The sequence below is a fragment of the Apodemus sylvaticus genome, chromosome 19 (assembly GCF_947179515.1).
Source record: "Apodemus sylvaticus chromosome 19, mApoSyl1.1, whole genome shotgun sequence".
NCBI lineage: Eukaryota > Metazoa > Chordata > Mammalia > Rodentia > Muridae > Apodemus > Apodemus sylvaticus.
This window is the reverse complement of record NC_067490.1, coordinates 11,095,420-11,110,103: the sequence shown is the minus strand read 5'-3', so window position 1 is coordinate 11,110,103 and position 14,684 is coordinate 11,095,420. Positions and strand designations below refer to the sequence as shown.

Sequence of the window (14,684 nt, the reverse complement as noted above, 5' to 3'; positions counted from 1 at the left end):
GAGAGCTGCCTTCTCTAGCTGCCGTAGTCCCTGACTTGAGGGAAGTTGAGGCAGGCCTAGGGCTGACATGCGTATAAACACCAGTAGAGCACATGGACCTTGAGGCTTCTGTTCATGGAGTGAACATGTGTCCAGCTGTGGCTGTGTGCTGTGTGCTGTGCACAGTGGTGTCATCTTCTCTCTGCCCTTCCTGACTGTAAGAACTTCCATCCTTGTGCTTACAGTTCGGGGATGAAGTCTTCTCATCCTCCTACAAGCAGTTTTCCTACTCCGTTGCTTCATGTGCGCCATAAGGGGAAGAAAAGGGAAGACAGCGGCCGAGAGGGGGGCCTCCGAACGGAGGATCTGATGCGAGGGGCTTCTGCAGAAGAGCTCCTGGCACAGAGTCTGTCCAGCAGTCTGCTGGAAGAGAAAGAAGAGAACAAGAGGTTTGTGTGTCTCCTTCCTGGGCCGGCCTGCCTGCCTGCCTTCCTTCCTTCCTTCCTTCCTCCCTTCCTCCCTTCCTCCCTCCCTCCCTGCATTCCTTCCTTCCTTCCACTTCCCTCAGGAGGAGACTGCTAAATCCAGACAGCCAATGCTAGGAAGGGGTAGCTGGGCTGGCAAGGGTTAAAGTGAGGAGACTTTATTTCAAAAGAAAGGAAGAAAGGAAGTCAGGCATTTATAAAGCATGGGCAGGAGCGATGGCTCCGGGTTTAGAGTGCTTGCTGATTCCCAGGGGCCCTCACTTTGGTACCCACACCCATAGCCGGTGGCACATAAGCACCTGTAACTCCTGCTCCACAGATCTTACCCCTCTGGTCTCTGTGAGCATCATGTGCACACATTCAGATGTGCACACACACACACACACACACCTGTACATAGCTAAAAATAAATATAAGCTCTTAAGAGACAGACTGCTCTGGAACGAATATTCCAGGATTTATCATTTGAAGTTGGTTTCTTTGCTTCTTTTAAGTTTTCTAGAGGAGGGAATAGTGTAGCTAAGTCTCCTTAGCTTGGTCTGCCATGGCTGACCAGTGCCTCTTGCCCCTGGGAAGCCCGAGGCTTCCGTGGGTCATTTCTTACCAGGCGGGCAGGAGCTAGCACAGACCCTCCCCCCGCTTAACTGACCTCCTTTCTTTTGTACCTTCCTCTTCGGGTCAGTCACACTGAGAAAGAGAACTGGGAAGATTCAGGCCAGGTTGTCTTCCCACGGCCCTGCCTTGCCCCCCCACACTGTCCAGCACTGAGTACTTAGGTTCCCTGGGGTGCCCCTCCCTCCTGACGCTAGAGAAGGGCGGTGTGTTTTGTGGTTGAGATCAGCTCTGTCCCCGGGTTACAGTCTCACCTCCAGCCTACTCAGAGTGCTCCACCCTTAGGGCTCTCCAGAGACACTGCCCTCCCCTCGAATAGGCCAAGCAGGTCAGCCGACATACTGACACAAGCCCCTGATGCCGCTTCTTTGTCACTTCTGGCCACCCATGCTTCTCCAGTCCTCACCCTGGCCCTCTGCAGCCTGCATGCTTGAGTCCGCTCCCTCGAGAGTTCTTGTCCCTGTTAGTGATCACCAACGTCTCAACCTTCTTTCAAGCCCCTTCAAGGATTTAATAAATCCCAGAAGCCCACAGCATGTTCTGCTGTCACGTGGACGGCCACCTCCACCCACCCGTGGACACTCGGAAGGGACCAGGCGTTACCAGCGCCGAAGGGGGTGCAGCTACGCTGTCTTCCTCACTTACAACTTCTACTGTTTCAGGTTTGAAGATCAGCTTCAGCAGTGGCTATCGCAGGACTCACAGGCACTCACAGAGTCGACTCGCCTTCCTCTGTACCTCCCGCAAACACTAGTGTCCTTTCCTGGTACTATCAAAACTCAGACCATGGTGAAAACTTCTACAAGTCCTCAGGTGAGAACCGGTACCCATGACATTTCCGGAATTAAAGATGGAATGCACCAGCCTCAGTGGGCCACACCTTTAATCCCAGCACTCCATGAGTGTGAGGCAGCCTGGTCTACAGAGTGAGTGCTAGGACAGCCAGGGCTGCACAGAAACCCTGGCCTGAAAAACGAAAGAGGGGGAAAAAAAGAAAGAAAAAAACAAACAAGCCAAAAGTCATTTTAAATCCTTTAAAAGTTCTGTCTCTTTAAAATGTCCAGAAGTTCCCTCTGTCTTTTCCTTCTCTCTGGCCTCTTTCTCCTTTTCCTTCTCCTTCTCTTTCTCTGTCTCTCCCTTTCGCTCTCCCTCCCTCTCTTTCCTCTCTTCCCCCTCTTCCCTTTTTCCTCTGTTCCCCTTCTGTCCTCCTCTGTCACCTTTCTTTCTATGCCCATGTTCCCTTCTCACCGCCTTCTTGTGCCCCACATAAGAGTCATTTTATATTAAAAAGAAAATATATTCAAAAGGTCTCTAAAATATCCAGAATCTCTTTAAAATAGCCAACGCCTCTAAAATTTCACTGTCTTTTTGAAAGTTAAAAGTCTCTGAATTACGGTTACTTGTAAAATGAGAAATAAGTTCCATAGGTTCTTATTCTAAGAAGGGGACTAGGGCGAGAGCACCCAGAGTCCAGAGCATAAAGCCGGGTGCCGTCTCCAGTGCTTGTGTCCCCATTGCAGCTGGGCTGCTCCTGGGACAATAATGTCTCTCGGGCTTTCTTCAGGGGTCTCTACCCTGCCACATGATGCCTGCCAGTATTATCTCACTGTGACCCCCTTCAGTCCTGAGCCTTCCACTGCAGTGGGGCACATCAGTGGCCTGGCCTGGCCTGGCCTTTCGTGGTGCCACAGCCTCGGCTGCTCTTCATGACCCCATATACCTTCAAAACCAGTGTGACGACCTGGGAGAGTCGTACACTCCACGTTCGGATGCCAGCGTGAGCTCCAGCCTCAGTGCCCCTGGGCTCCAGGGCGGTGAGCTTCCATGTGTTCATCCTGGCTCTTAGTCAGCTGATTCTGCAGCTCCCAGCCAACCAGTGTCTGTTGTCTCAGCAAAGCAAAGGTTTACTGTGTTACATGAACAGCCTTAGAGTACTTGAGGGACTCAAGACTTCCCTCAAACATCACAAGGCCAGCTCCACCATCTGCACTACTCTCATCATTTTCTAAGTTCCCACAATTCATTAATCTCTGAACGCTCAAGGGCTTTTCTAGTCCAAAGTTCCAGAGTCCATGCACAGTCCTCCAGAATCCATGCTTGGGTCTGTCACAGCAGTGCCCCAAGGCCTGGTTAGTAATTCCTTAATTAGCTTGCTGTTGCTGTCAGAGAACACCATGACCATAAACAACTTAAAGAAAGGGCTTATAGTCCCTCCAAAGAAGTCAGAACAGGATAGAGGCAGGAACCTGGAGGCAGGAGCTGACGCAGAGGCCATGGAGGGTCCTGCTTCCTGCCTGGCTTCCATGGCTTGCTCAGCCTGCTTTCTTAGAGAACCCAGGACCACTGGTCTGGGGGTGGCCCTACCCACAATTAATCAAACTGTGCCAGAGGTTTGCCCAGAGGCCAGTTTTATGGGGGCCTTTTCTCAATTGAGACTTCGTCTTCCATAATAATACCTACCTTGAAACTAACCAGCTGTCTTAGGATTTCTATTCCTGCACAAACATCATGACCAAGAAGCAAGTTGGGGAGGAAAGGGTTTATTGAGCTTACACTTCCATGTTGCAGTTCATCACTAAAGGAAGTCAGGACTGGAACTCAAGCAGGTCAGGAAGCAGGAGCTGATGCAGAGGCCATGGAGGGATGTTTCTTACTGGCTTGCTTCCCCTGGCTTGCTCAGCCTGCTCTCTTATAGAACCCAAGAATACCAGCCCAGGGATGGCACCACCCACAAGGGGCCCTCCCCCCTTGATCACTAATTGAGAAAATGTCCCACAGTTGGATCTCATGGAGGCATTTCCTCAACTGAAACTCCTTTCTGTGATAACTCCAGCCTGTGTCCAAGTTGACACACAAAACTAGCCAGTATACCAGCACAGCTAGGCAGTGGGGGCACACACCTTTAATCCCACCATTTGGAAGGCACCGGCAGTTGAATTTGAAGCTAGCCTTGTCTACAAACCAAGTTCCAGGACAGCCAGGGCTACACAAAGAAACTCTGTCTCAGGAAATAGAACAAAAACAAACCAGCACACGCAGGAACAGTAACTGTCATTTGTGGGGCCACATAACTATCTGAATGTTGACACTCACCAGTCAAGGGATTAACGTCCCCTAAGGAAAATTAATAAATGAAGAAGGTGAGCTCACACAAGTAAATTTCACAACTAGAAGAGTATTTCCAAAGCCAGATCTTCCAGGCCCCAAAGCTTCTCAATGTTTGTCTTGGTGGATAAGGAAGCAGAAACAGTTTAACTGAGGAAACATGCCGAGGGGCAAGTGTGAAAGGTGTTTCTGGAATGGTTTAGGAAGACTCACAGAAGGAAGGCAGAGTACGCGACAGCATACTGGTTCCATTGATGTGTTTGTCAATCCTTTAAAATACTCTTCTCTTGACGTCCTGTGAGGCACGGTGGTGTACACTGGTAATCCCAGCACTTGGAGATGGATGGAAGCCAGCCTCTACTGTGTAGTGAGTTTGAGGCTATCCCAAACTATATTCCACCCTATTTCAACCCACTCTACCCACCTCCCCAAATTTATACTGTAATTCTCTCTAAAGACATTCCCAGATAGTTACAAAATTTAATGTACAAAAGTTTTCACAATGGAATTGTGAAACATTATATGTCTAATCAACAAATGACTCAAGGTGGGAGCTTGGTTAAGGCTCCCGTACAATACTGACTGTATGTGTGTAGTGGACGAGGCTGGCAAGATGGAGGAGCGCTACCCAGCGAGGGTTCTGTTGAGCCTGGGAGGCTCTCGGGTGTGGACGTGAATCAGTTGTGATGCCTCCACACATAACTGCTTTTTGCTTCTTTCTTATTCAATTAGGATGCAGGAACAGGAGACCAGTTGCGGTTCTCAGAGGCATCAGACACATCCCTAACCGAAAAGCTGAAGCACCTGGAAAGGCTGATTCAGAGCTCAAGGGCAGAAGCAGCAGCCTCTGAGCTGCACCTCTCCACACTGCTGGAAATGGTGGACATCTGAGCCGTCTGACTGCAGAGGGCGTTCTTCATAATGCTTTGTCTGTATTCAATTGTGTTTGTCTGTATAAATTGTGATGCTGTTGAAAATGTGACTATTAATTATGCAAATAAACTTTTGAATCATTCAAGAGCCTTCTTTGTTTTATGAATGAAAGGCTACGTGATGTCTTTAATAGTATCTGTTTTGTGATCTTCTTAGACTTACTTCTCTTTCACACACATCAGAAAATAATCAGAGGGAGTTTTATAACTTCTGCTTTTCTGTACACATATTTTGAGAATTTCATATATGAGTGTACTGTAATTAGATAATCTCCCCCCTTCCCCCTCCCTACTCCAGGATCTATTCTTCTATAATTGTTACATATACATACATCTACTGAGTCAATTTAATGTTGCTTTATGTGTTTAGGGATGACCATATGGGACTGGAGAACCTATCAGAGATCTACTGCCTGGAAAAAACAAATTCTCCCTCCCTTGGTCATCCATTGACTACTTAACTGTAATAGAGGATTGATTCTCTTAGTAAAGTCACTGTCCCTGGTGTCTTTGTTGTTGTTGTTTGGATTTGGTTTTTTCAAGACAGGGTTTCTCTGTATAGCCCTGACTGTCCTGGAACTCACTCTGTAGACCAGGCTGGCCTCGAACTCAGAAATCCGCCTGCCTCTGCCTCCCAGAGTGCTGGAATTACAGGCATGCGCCACCATGCCTGGCTCTGTCCCAGGTGTCTTAGTTATCAGAAATGCAGGGTAAGAAAGACACAGGGTCCTCACTGCAAAGTCAACTTTGCTTATCAGGAGAGCCAACAGACACATACACACACACATACATACATACATAGTAGTATACAAGTGTACATAGAATGTAGTAAGTAATACAATCGTATGTAGTAGTGTACATGAGAAGGCACGGTGAAAGCCTAGAAGCACCAGTTGGTTGTGCGGACAAATGAACAGGAACAGGCCAGGAGGCTCACACTGCACTCAGAGGGCCATGGGGGTTAGTTGTGAGAAAACATTTGAAGTGACCTGATCCTATTTTCTCTTAATGTGTGGAAGAGGTTGGAGAGACGGCTTGTCCCTTCACATTTGTTCTTGCAGAAATGGTAGTTTCTGGAAGACCTGACATCTTCTTTTGACATCTGCAGGCACCACACCTACCTGTGCACTACAGGAATGCAGAAAACCGTTAACACATAAATACATCAAATGGCATTTTGCAAGAAATGGAAGACGTATTAATAAACTTAGCGATGATCACTTCTCTTAAATTGTACACTAAGCCTTTCCAGACTATCCTTCTATAGCCCCCAAATTCTATTAAAGAGGAATATTTGGTATCTGTTGTTTTTTTTTTTTTAAGATTTATTTATTTATTATATGCAAGCACACTGTAGCTGTCTTCAGACATTCCAGAAAGGGGGTCAGATCTCATTACAGATGGTTGTGAGCCACCATGTGGTTGGTGGGAATTGAACTCAGGACCTTTGGAAGAACAGTCAGTGCTCTTAACCACTGAGCCATCTCTCCAGCCCAGTATCTCTGATTCTTGTTCAGTTCACTGGGGAAAAAGCCCTGGAAGATGGCTTCTCTTGCCATCTTCAAAACCACCAGCAAGTAGTTTTTTTTTTTAACTCCCCAAACACTCCATCTTTTCGACTTTTCAATTTTTTTATTCTGCATTTTAAAGGATAACTTTACATTCTGTCTGCCTGTTTCTGGACAAGTGTGTGCCAGTGCACACGTGAAGGTCAAGCTGTCCTCTGACTTCCATACATTTGGTAGCACATCACAGGAACTCTCAGGAGTCAGTTCTCTCTTTCCACCATGTGCAACTGGGAATTGAACTCAGATCCCTCGGCTGGGAGGCAAGCAGCTTTACCCTCTGAGCCATCTTGTTGCCACAAATATCTCACTCTGTGTGGGTGTGTGGGTGCTTGTCTACGCATGTGTGTGTTTTGTGTGTATGTGTGTCTGTGTCTATGTACACACGTGTGTGTTTTGTGTGTGTGTGTGTGTATGCGTGTGTGTTGTTTGTGTGTGTTGTGTATTCGTGCATCCATGAAGGGCTCAGAGAACAACTTGGAGGAGTCACTTCTCACCCTCCATCCTGTCGAGGCCAGCTCTCTCATTTATGGGGCTGTAGAGTGTATCTCAGGCTAGCTGACTCTTGAGCTTCCAGATAATTATTTTTTAAAATTGATTTCGTGAGTCCGAGTGTTTTGCCTGCACGTACACCTGTGTACCGTGTACATGCCTCTTGCCCATAGAGGCAGAAAAGCACGTCAGATTCCCTGGAACTGGAGTTATATATGGTTCTAAGTCACCACCTGGGTACTGGGACTCCAGGAGAGCGCTAGTGCCCCACTGAGCCATGTCTCCAGTCCTTCCAGCCAATTCTGGTCTCCATCTCCATTTTCACAACAGGAGGGCCAGGATTACAGATGCACTGCACTTCCTGTGTTTGCAGGACTGTGCACAGGCACGCTATTAGTATGTAGTACATGCTTTTACCTGCTGAGCCCTCTCCCCAAGTTTTTACCCTCCTCAATGCGTGGCTCATTGTTTATCAATAAGACTTGATGTTATTTTAAGCGTTTATTTATTTATTGTGTATGTTACTTTTCTATTGTTGTAATAAGGCACCAGAGTACATGCATTCATTGAGGGTGTTTAGAGGGTGTTTAGTGGTCTAGCAGGCAGTAGGAAGGCAGGCGTGGTGCTGGCGCATAGCTAAGGGCTTTCATTTTGATCTACAAGCAGGGAACAGAGAGCTAACAGGAAGTGGCCTAGGCTTTCAAAAACTCGCTCCCCCCACCCCAGTGACACACCTCCTCCAACAAAGCCACGACTCCTAAACCTTCCTAAATAGTTCTACCAAAGGAAATCAAGTATTTAAATGCAGAAGTCGGGGGAAACTTACAGTGTTGTCCTACCATGTAGGTTCTGAACCTAAGGCTTTATGGTTGGGGCAAGCACTTGTGTCTGCTACGTCATCCTGTGGACTCCTTCATGTTACTCCTTAACCTTGGTTTAATAGTGACATTATTTCCCTACAATAAAAGTACTATGGGCCCAACAGTGTATATCACACATACATATATACCTATATTTCCTCTTCTACTTGTCTTCTTACTCAGTTCAGAATTAACTGAGTTCAAAGTTGAGTCTAACTTTATGTTTACTGCTAGCAGCTGAATATATTACTGATTTATGACTTTATTTCACTTTGGTACAATTATGGCCCTCCCTGCCTTGTTTTATTCTATGTTCTTGCCATGACTTCACTCCAAACTCTCAGTCCATCTAACATGGTCACGTTTGTAAGGTAAAGCTCCAGTTCCGTTTTCTCTGATGACCCTCTCTCTGTAATGGCTTGACCTTTCCTAGACTCTGAATCTACCTCAATTCCAGTTTGTTTTCTTCTTTTATGAAACTCATGCTGTAGTAGCTTCTGAGCTTGCATCTAAAAATGTTCTTATTTCTATCCTTATATTTGATTCAATACTTCCGTGAGAATAACACTAGATTGGAAATTATTACCTTTTAGTCTTGTTCTTTCTTTCTTTCTTTCTTTCTTTCTTTCTTTCTTTCTTTCTTTCTTTTTGTTTTTTTTTGGGGGGGGGGTTCGATTTTTCTCAAGACAGGGTTTCTCTGTGTAGCTCTGGCTGTCCTGGAACTCACTCTGTATACCAGGCCGGCCTTGAACTCATAAATCTGCCTGCCTCTTCCTCCCAGAGTACTGGGATCACAGGTGTGCGCCACCACCACCCAGCTAGCTAGTCTTGTTTCTTGAAAAGAGGTTCAAAAACATTTAAAGTTGCCGAGTGCACTTTATATATATATATATATATATATATATATATATATATATATATATATATATATAAATTTATTCTTTTCGTGTGTGTGTGTGTGTGTGTGTGTAGATGTTAGGTATGTGTGGCACTGAGTGCACGTGGAGATCAGAGGACAACTTTGTGTAGTCGGTTCTTCCACCCAGGTTTGTACATCCAGTGCCTTTACCCACTAAGCCATCTGACAGGCATTCTCTTGAAGTTTCTAAGATCATTTCGGGGGTGGGGGCAAATTTCTTAAAATTGGGGCACAGAGTGAGGATGAATATGATCAAAATACATCGTATACATTTGTGAAGTTAAAATGTAAAATACCATTTTACACCACTTCTATCTATGGTATTCTCAAATTTCTCAACTCTCTGTCCTTTATTAGTTTTTCCCCCCTAACTTGTATTATTATTAAACAAACCTATTCTAAACTAATAGCTTAAAAATGAGGATCCTCCTGGGCAGATTTGTCTTGGCACTTGTTGTTTAGTGAGGTAATGCTGAGGTGCAGACATCTGATGGTTCCGTTGGGCTTCCTGTCCATGTGTGGGCAGAGGGGTTCTTGCTCGGTTTTGATCTACTGCTTGCTCAGGCATGTTGACAATGGGGCTCTGACTCAGGGCCCCGAGTCTGCCCACTGAGGATTCCTCTAGTTATTCTACTCGTTCCCAGTCCCCAATGCTTGTAGATCTTTCTTCTTCTTTGTTGCTGCCTGCAGCTACAGGTGAACTGGAGACCTGAAAGAGAATTCTGGGGATATATATGGGGGGCAACGAAAGAGAACTGAATCAGGACGACATTCGCTGATCATGACCAAAACTTTAATAATATTTAGTGAATATATAGCTTTTGGAAGAAATCCCCCCTCCCCCAGACTTCAAGGAGAGATCCGAGAACTCTTTGGCTTCAATCTCAGCAGGTCGCCTGCTGAGATCAGAGCACTTCAAGTCTAACAGGTCCAGGATGCTTCCAGGTGAGGCTGGCCTGAGGCTGCCCAGGACTTCCAGGTGAAAGCAGCAGCTCTATTGTTCTCTGTAGAACAAAGGCCAGGGATCACACAAGCAGAAAGCAGGGGCTGGCGGCCAGGAATGTCACAGGTGGAGCAAAGAGGCTGAAAAGCCTAGCTCAGTGCTGGAGGGGGAAGGGACACTTTTTCTCCTTCTTCTTCTCCTCCTCCTCCTCCTCCTCCTCCTCTTCTTCTTCTTCTTTGTGTGTGTGTGTGTGTTCATGTGAGGATGTGCATATATGCACATGTGGCTATCTGTGTGTATCCTTACATGTATGATGGTAAGACTTGGACAATGAGGTCTTCTTTGTTTGCTTTCTGTTTTTTGTTTGTTTGTTTGTTTGTTTTTTGAGACAGGGTTTCTCGGTGAACTCTGAGCTCGCCAGCTCCTTAGGCTGGCTGGCTAATGAATTGTTCTGTTTCTATTCCTCCAGTGCTGGGGCTATAGATGAGGGCAACTCAGTTTGGTTTACATGGTATGACAGGGATCCAAGGTCTAGTCCTTGACCTGTGAGCCAGGCACCCAACTGAGCTATCTCATCAGCCTGCCCTCCCTCTCTCTCCTCCCTTTCCCCTCTATTTCTCTCCCCACTCTCTCTTTCTCTCTGGTGCTCTTGTGTTGGTATTCTGTTTAAGCTCTATCCCACACCTACCTGGCAATAGCCAGGTATGCCCCGCCCCATAGACCTGGCCCACTATAAAAGGGGCTACTTGCCCCTCCTCTCCCTCTTTGCTCTCCACTCTCCCACATTCTCTCACCTCTCTGCCCCTTGGACTCTCCTCACCCCCCTCCACATGTTCATGGCTGGCCTCCACTCCACTTCTCTACTCTCTTTCTCTCTCTCTCTGCCTTTCTCTACTACTAACTCCCATGTTCTACCCTAAATAAACTCTATTCTATACCATGCCTGTATGTGTGGTCCCTCAGGGGGAAGAAGTGCCTGGACAAGGGCCTGCCTGGGCACCCCCTTTCCCCACACCGCCGCGCCACACTCCCTTAACCCCCATCCTCTCTTTTTAAGCCCCTTCATTTGGTGCTGTGACTTCGGATGAGAAACACCGTGGGTTTTGCTTAAGCCCTTTCGCTCTGGCTATGTAACTCTGGCTGGCCAATATCACAATTCCCCTGCCTCCGAAGTGCTGGGATTACAGTGCCACCATGCCCAATGCCTTACAGACCAGCTGCCTTAGAGAAATCATGACTCCTGTCTCAAGCTAGCTGTTGGAATGTGAGAGGTGGGACTGGACTCCCCTACGAGTGCAAACTTTCAATCCCTCTGGGTTTGATGACACCCAGCTATGTTTCATGCCCAGGTCTCCTCTGCCCTTTACTTGGCTGCTCCAGGCTTCCACCCAGGCAGGAGAACAAAACTCTAATAATGATCCTTCCAGTTTTTCACTGTGCCTTCCAGTTTCTGTTACTTTGAGGGTTCACTGGCAAGAACTGTCATTTTCTTGTTGGCTTCATCTATCTATACAGTGGTTTCCGTCTTCTCTGGTTTGTTGAATCAGTCATTCCCCCTCCATTTCTAGCCTTTATACATTTCCTATTTAGAATTTTTCTCTGTCTTTAAGATCTTTTCTAAAATCTAGAGCTCCGTACATGCATATACTGTGCTTTGATCGAATCCCCCTCATTCCTGCCCTTCCTGCTCCTCTCTTATCTCCCCCGATTTTGTTTTGTTTTGTTTTGTTTTTCACTTCTGTCCTGGGTTTTCATGGCTTTGCCTTTGGACTAGGATGGGAGCAGGAAACAGGAGTCAACATCTATGTCCAGCCTTTTTTTTTTTTTTTTTTTAAGATTTATTTATTTATTATATGTAAGTACATTGTAACTGTCTTCAGACACACCAGAAGAGGGCATCAGATCTCATTACAGATGGTTGTGAGCCACCATGTGGTTGCTGGGATTTGAACTCAGGACCTCTGGAAGAGCACTCAGTGCTATTAACTACTGAGCCATCTCACCAGCCCAGCAGTTTTAACTAGATACTTAACTAGATATTTAACTAGAAATATCTTTTCCTGTCATCTTTGTCTCCCAAGGGCAGCTCCTCGGTCAGGAACTAATCATTTCCCCACATCCAATCAGCAATTATCATCAACCCCATTTTGTAATCCTTTCAGAGCCTGTAATTAATTATCCCCCCCCCCAATGTGGAATCAGCAATTACCATCAACCCCATTTTATAATCTCCTCAGAGGCAGTAATTAATCATTTCCCCCCACATCTAATCAGCAATTACCATCAGCTCCATTTTTTAATCCCTTCAGGGTTTCAGTCGGGTGAAGTCTTCACTTGCTTTCCTTGACCCTGTTCCCTTAGTTTTCCTCCTCGATGGATCAGGATACTAGAGCTTCTCTGTTCAGTTTCTAGTCGATCTTATTGAATCTCATGATTTCGAATGACATCTGATGACTCTCAGATTCCGCTGTCCAGCCTTGTTCTCTTCTCTGAATGCCAGTCTACCTAAAACTTCTACTCCGATGTCTAGTATTTGTCAAATCATATTCTCAGTGAAATTTCCAAGCTCCTCTGATCTTTCCTAACTCCTACAGTTAAGGCCTTTTCCCTTGGCCTGTCTTGAAACCCTTAGGCTCCAAGGTCTTCGTCAGCCAAGGCTTTCCCAATCTTCATATAGCTAAGGAGGTAACATGGTCATTGTCTTCCTTATCAATGGAAGCTCACTCTGCACCCAGTTGTCCAGGTCCCAAACCTTAGAGTCTTCTGTATTTAGTTTCTAGAATAAGCTAAAGTGGTACAAATCGTGCCAAACATTTCTTACGGTTGTCTCTAGAAATTTATCTATGAGAATTTGCAGACGGATTTTTTTTTAAAGATTTATTTATTTATTATCTGTAAATACACTGTAGCTGTTTTCAGACACACCAGAAGAGGGCATCAGAGCTCATTACGCATGGTTGTGAGCCACCATGTGGTTGCTGGGACTTGAACTCAGGACCTCTGGAAGAGCAGACAGTGCTCTTAACCGCTGAGCCATCTCTCCAGCCCCTGCAGATGGATTTAACATTTTTCTTTCTTAGATATTAGAAAGCATATCGCTTTATTCACAAGATGTCTAGTCCAGAAAAATACCACCCTAACTTCTTTTGCAGCTGACACCTCTGCCACTGGTCTTGCTTTGCCATTCTTTAAGTCTGAGGTTCCGTTTGGACCAGAATCTTTTCTTCCAATTTTTCATGTTTTGACACAAAAAGGACTTCCCTGGAAAAAGCTCCAGCTTCTTTCTCCAGGGTAACAGGGTGACTTGTTTAGTGAATTTGGGAGAACAAACAGGGTCCAGTGTGCTAGGCTTCCTTCCCTGGGTAACCTCTTTTGGGTCTTCTTATTGACACACTGTGCTTACTTTGTACTTGGTGGGTCAGCGCCCAAAGGCTTCAGTTGTTCACCTGTGTCAGAAGCTGAGACATGTGCAAGGGAAAGGCAGTCATTATGAAGCAGCTAGCCAGCCCTGTGGATTACCTTCAAACCAACTTTTCTATTGTGATTTTTAAAATTACTTTATGTGTTCGAGTGTTCTGCTGGCGTGTGTGTGTGTGTGTGTGTGTGCATCCCATGCATGCCTGGTGACTGATAGGGTCAGAAAGTGGCGCATTAGATTCCTTGGGACTAGAGTTATAGATGATTATGAGTCACCATGTGGGTGCCAGAAAGCAATCCCAGGTCCTCTGGTAGGGCAGCAAGTGCTCTTAAGTACTGGACTTAAGTATTGGACTCCAGCCCACAAACCAATAGTCTGAGGCAAGGCTCAGTTACAATGCCTACTTGTCTTATATCTTTATAAGGTTCTAAGCTGGGCTAGGAAGAGGTTAGTCTTCTTCTTCTTCTTCTTCCTCGATTGATTTATTTATTTTACAGTGAGTACACTGTAGCTGTCATCAGACACACCAGAAGAGGGCATCCGATCTCATTACAGATGGTTGTGAGCCACCATGTGGTTGCTGGGATTTGAACTCAGGACCTCTGGAAGAACAGTCAGTGCTCTTAACCACTGAGCCATCTCTCCAGCCCCCGAGGTTAGTGTTCTTGGCTAGCCATCTAAAATTCCAATATTCCATCGAGGGACGGTGTCAGGGTGTTTTTTGCCTCCTACTTCCTCCTCCTCTGATTTGTCGTTCATGGCTCCTTCGTAGCATTTTGAGAGCTAGGTGCAGGGAGGCTATCTGGTTTGGGCAGTTATAATGAGCTCAGCACTCTGTAGGGCAGATGAAGACACACTGTGCCGCTGTGAGTTCTTGGAACTATACTTTCAGATCTCTGGTTGTCATCCCTGCATGCCAGCAATGCTTCTCAAATATTCTCTATTTGTTTCTTCAAATGCTCTCCCACTGCACCTCACTATTAGATTCTGCCGGTATACCAGAGGCTTTCCTGCTTCCCTTTCTACTTTCAAACATAATCAAGGCCTTTTCCCCTTTAACTTGTAGGATCCCAAGCTCCAGGTATCCTGACAATAGTTCCATGGCTAGGGAGGAGGAGCTCTACCTGCTAATGGTAGTCAGGACACAGCCCTATGCATGCGCTTCAGCTAGTCCCTATGAGGAGCCTGTGCCAGAACACAACTCTGGCCCTCTTCCCAGCCACGTGTCATCATAGTTTCCTCTTTCCTTCACTCGGGTCAAGGCCCCTGCCCCATGATGGTCCATCGTGGCGCCTCGGATCAACGTTTTTTCCGTACTTCTGAAGCACTCGTGGTTTCCGCGGCCTCTTTCCTGCAGATGTTGGAGGGTCCATT

At 46.2% G+C, this 14,684-nt stretch overlaps 1 protein-coding gene across 1 annotated transcript in view; it reads left to right on the top strand.

Annotated features, from left to right (window-relative positions):
- The window catches only part of Mcm3ap (minichromosome maintenance complex component 3 associated protein), a 47,844-nt gene extending 42,645 nt beyond the window's left edge, over positions 1-5,199 (top strand). The window contains exons 27-29 of the mRNA XM_052162940.1: positions 225-428; positions 1,739-1,889; positions 4,914-5,199. Of these exons, the coding sequence (XP_052018900.1) occupies positions 225-428; positions 1,739-1,889; positions 4,914-5,072 (514 nt within the window). The 3' untranslated portion in view covers positions 5,073-5,199. The remainder of the gene's footprint in view (positions 1-224; positions 429-1,738; positions 1,890-4,913) is intronic.
- The last annotated feature ends 9,485 nt before the right edge of the window (positions 5,200-14,684 follow it).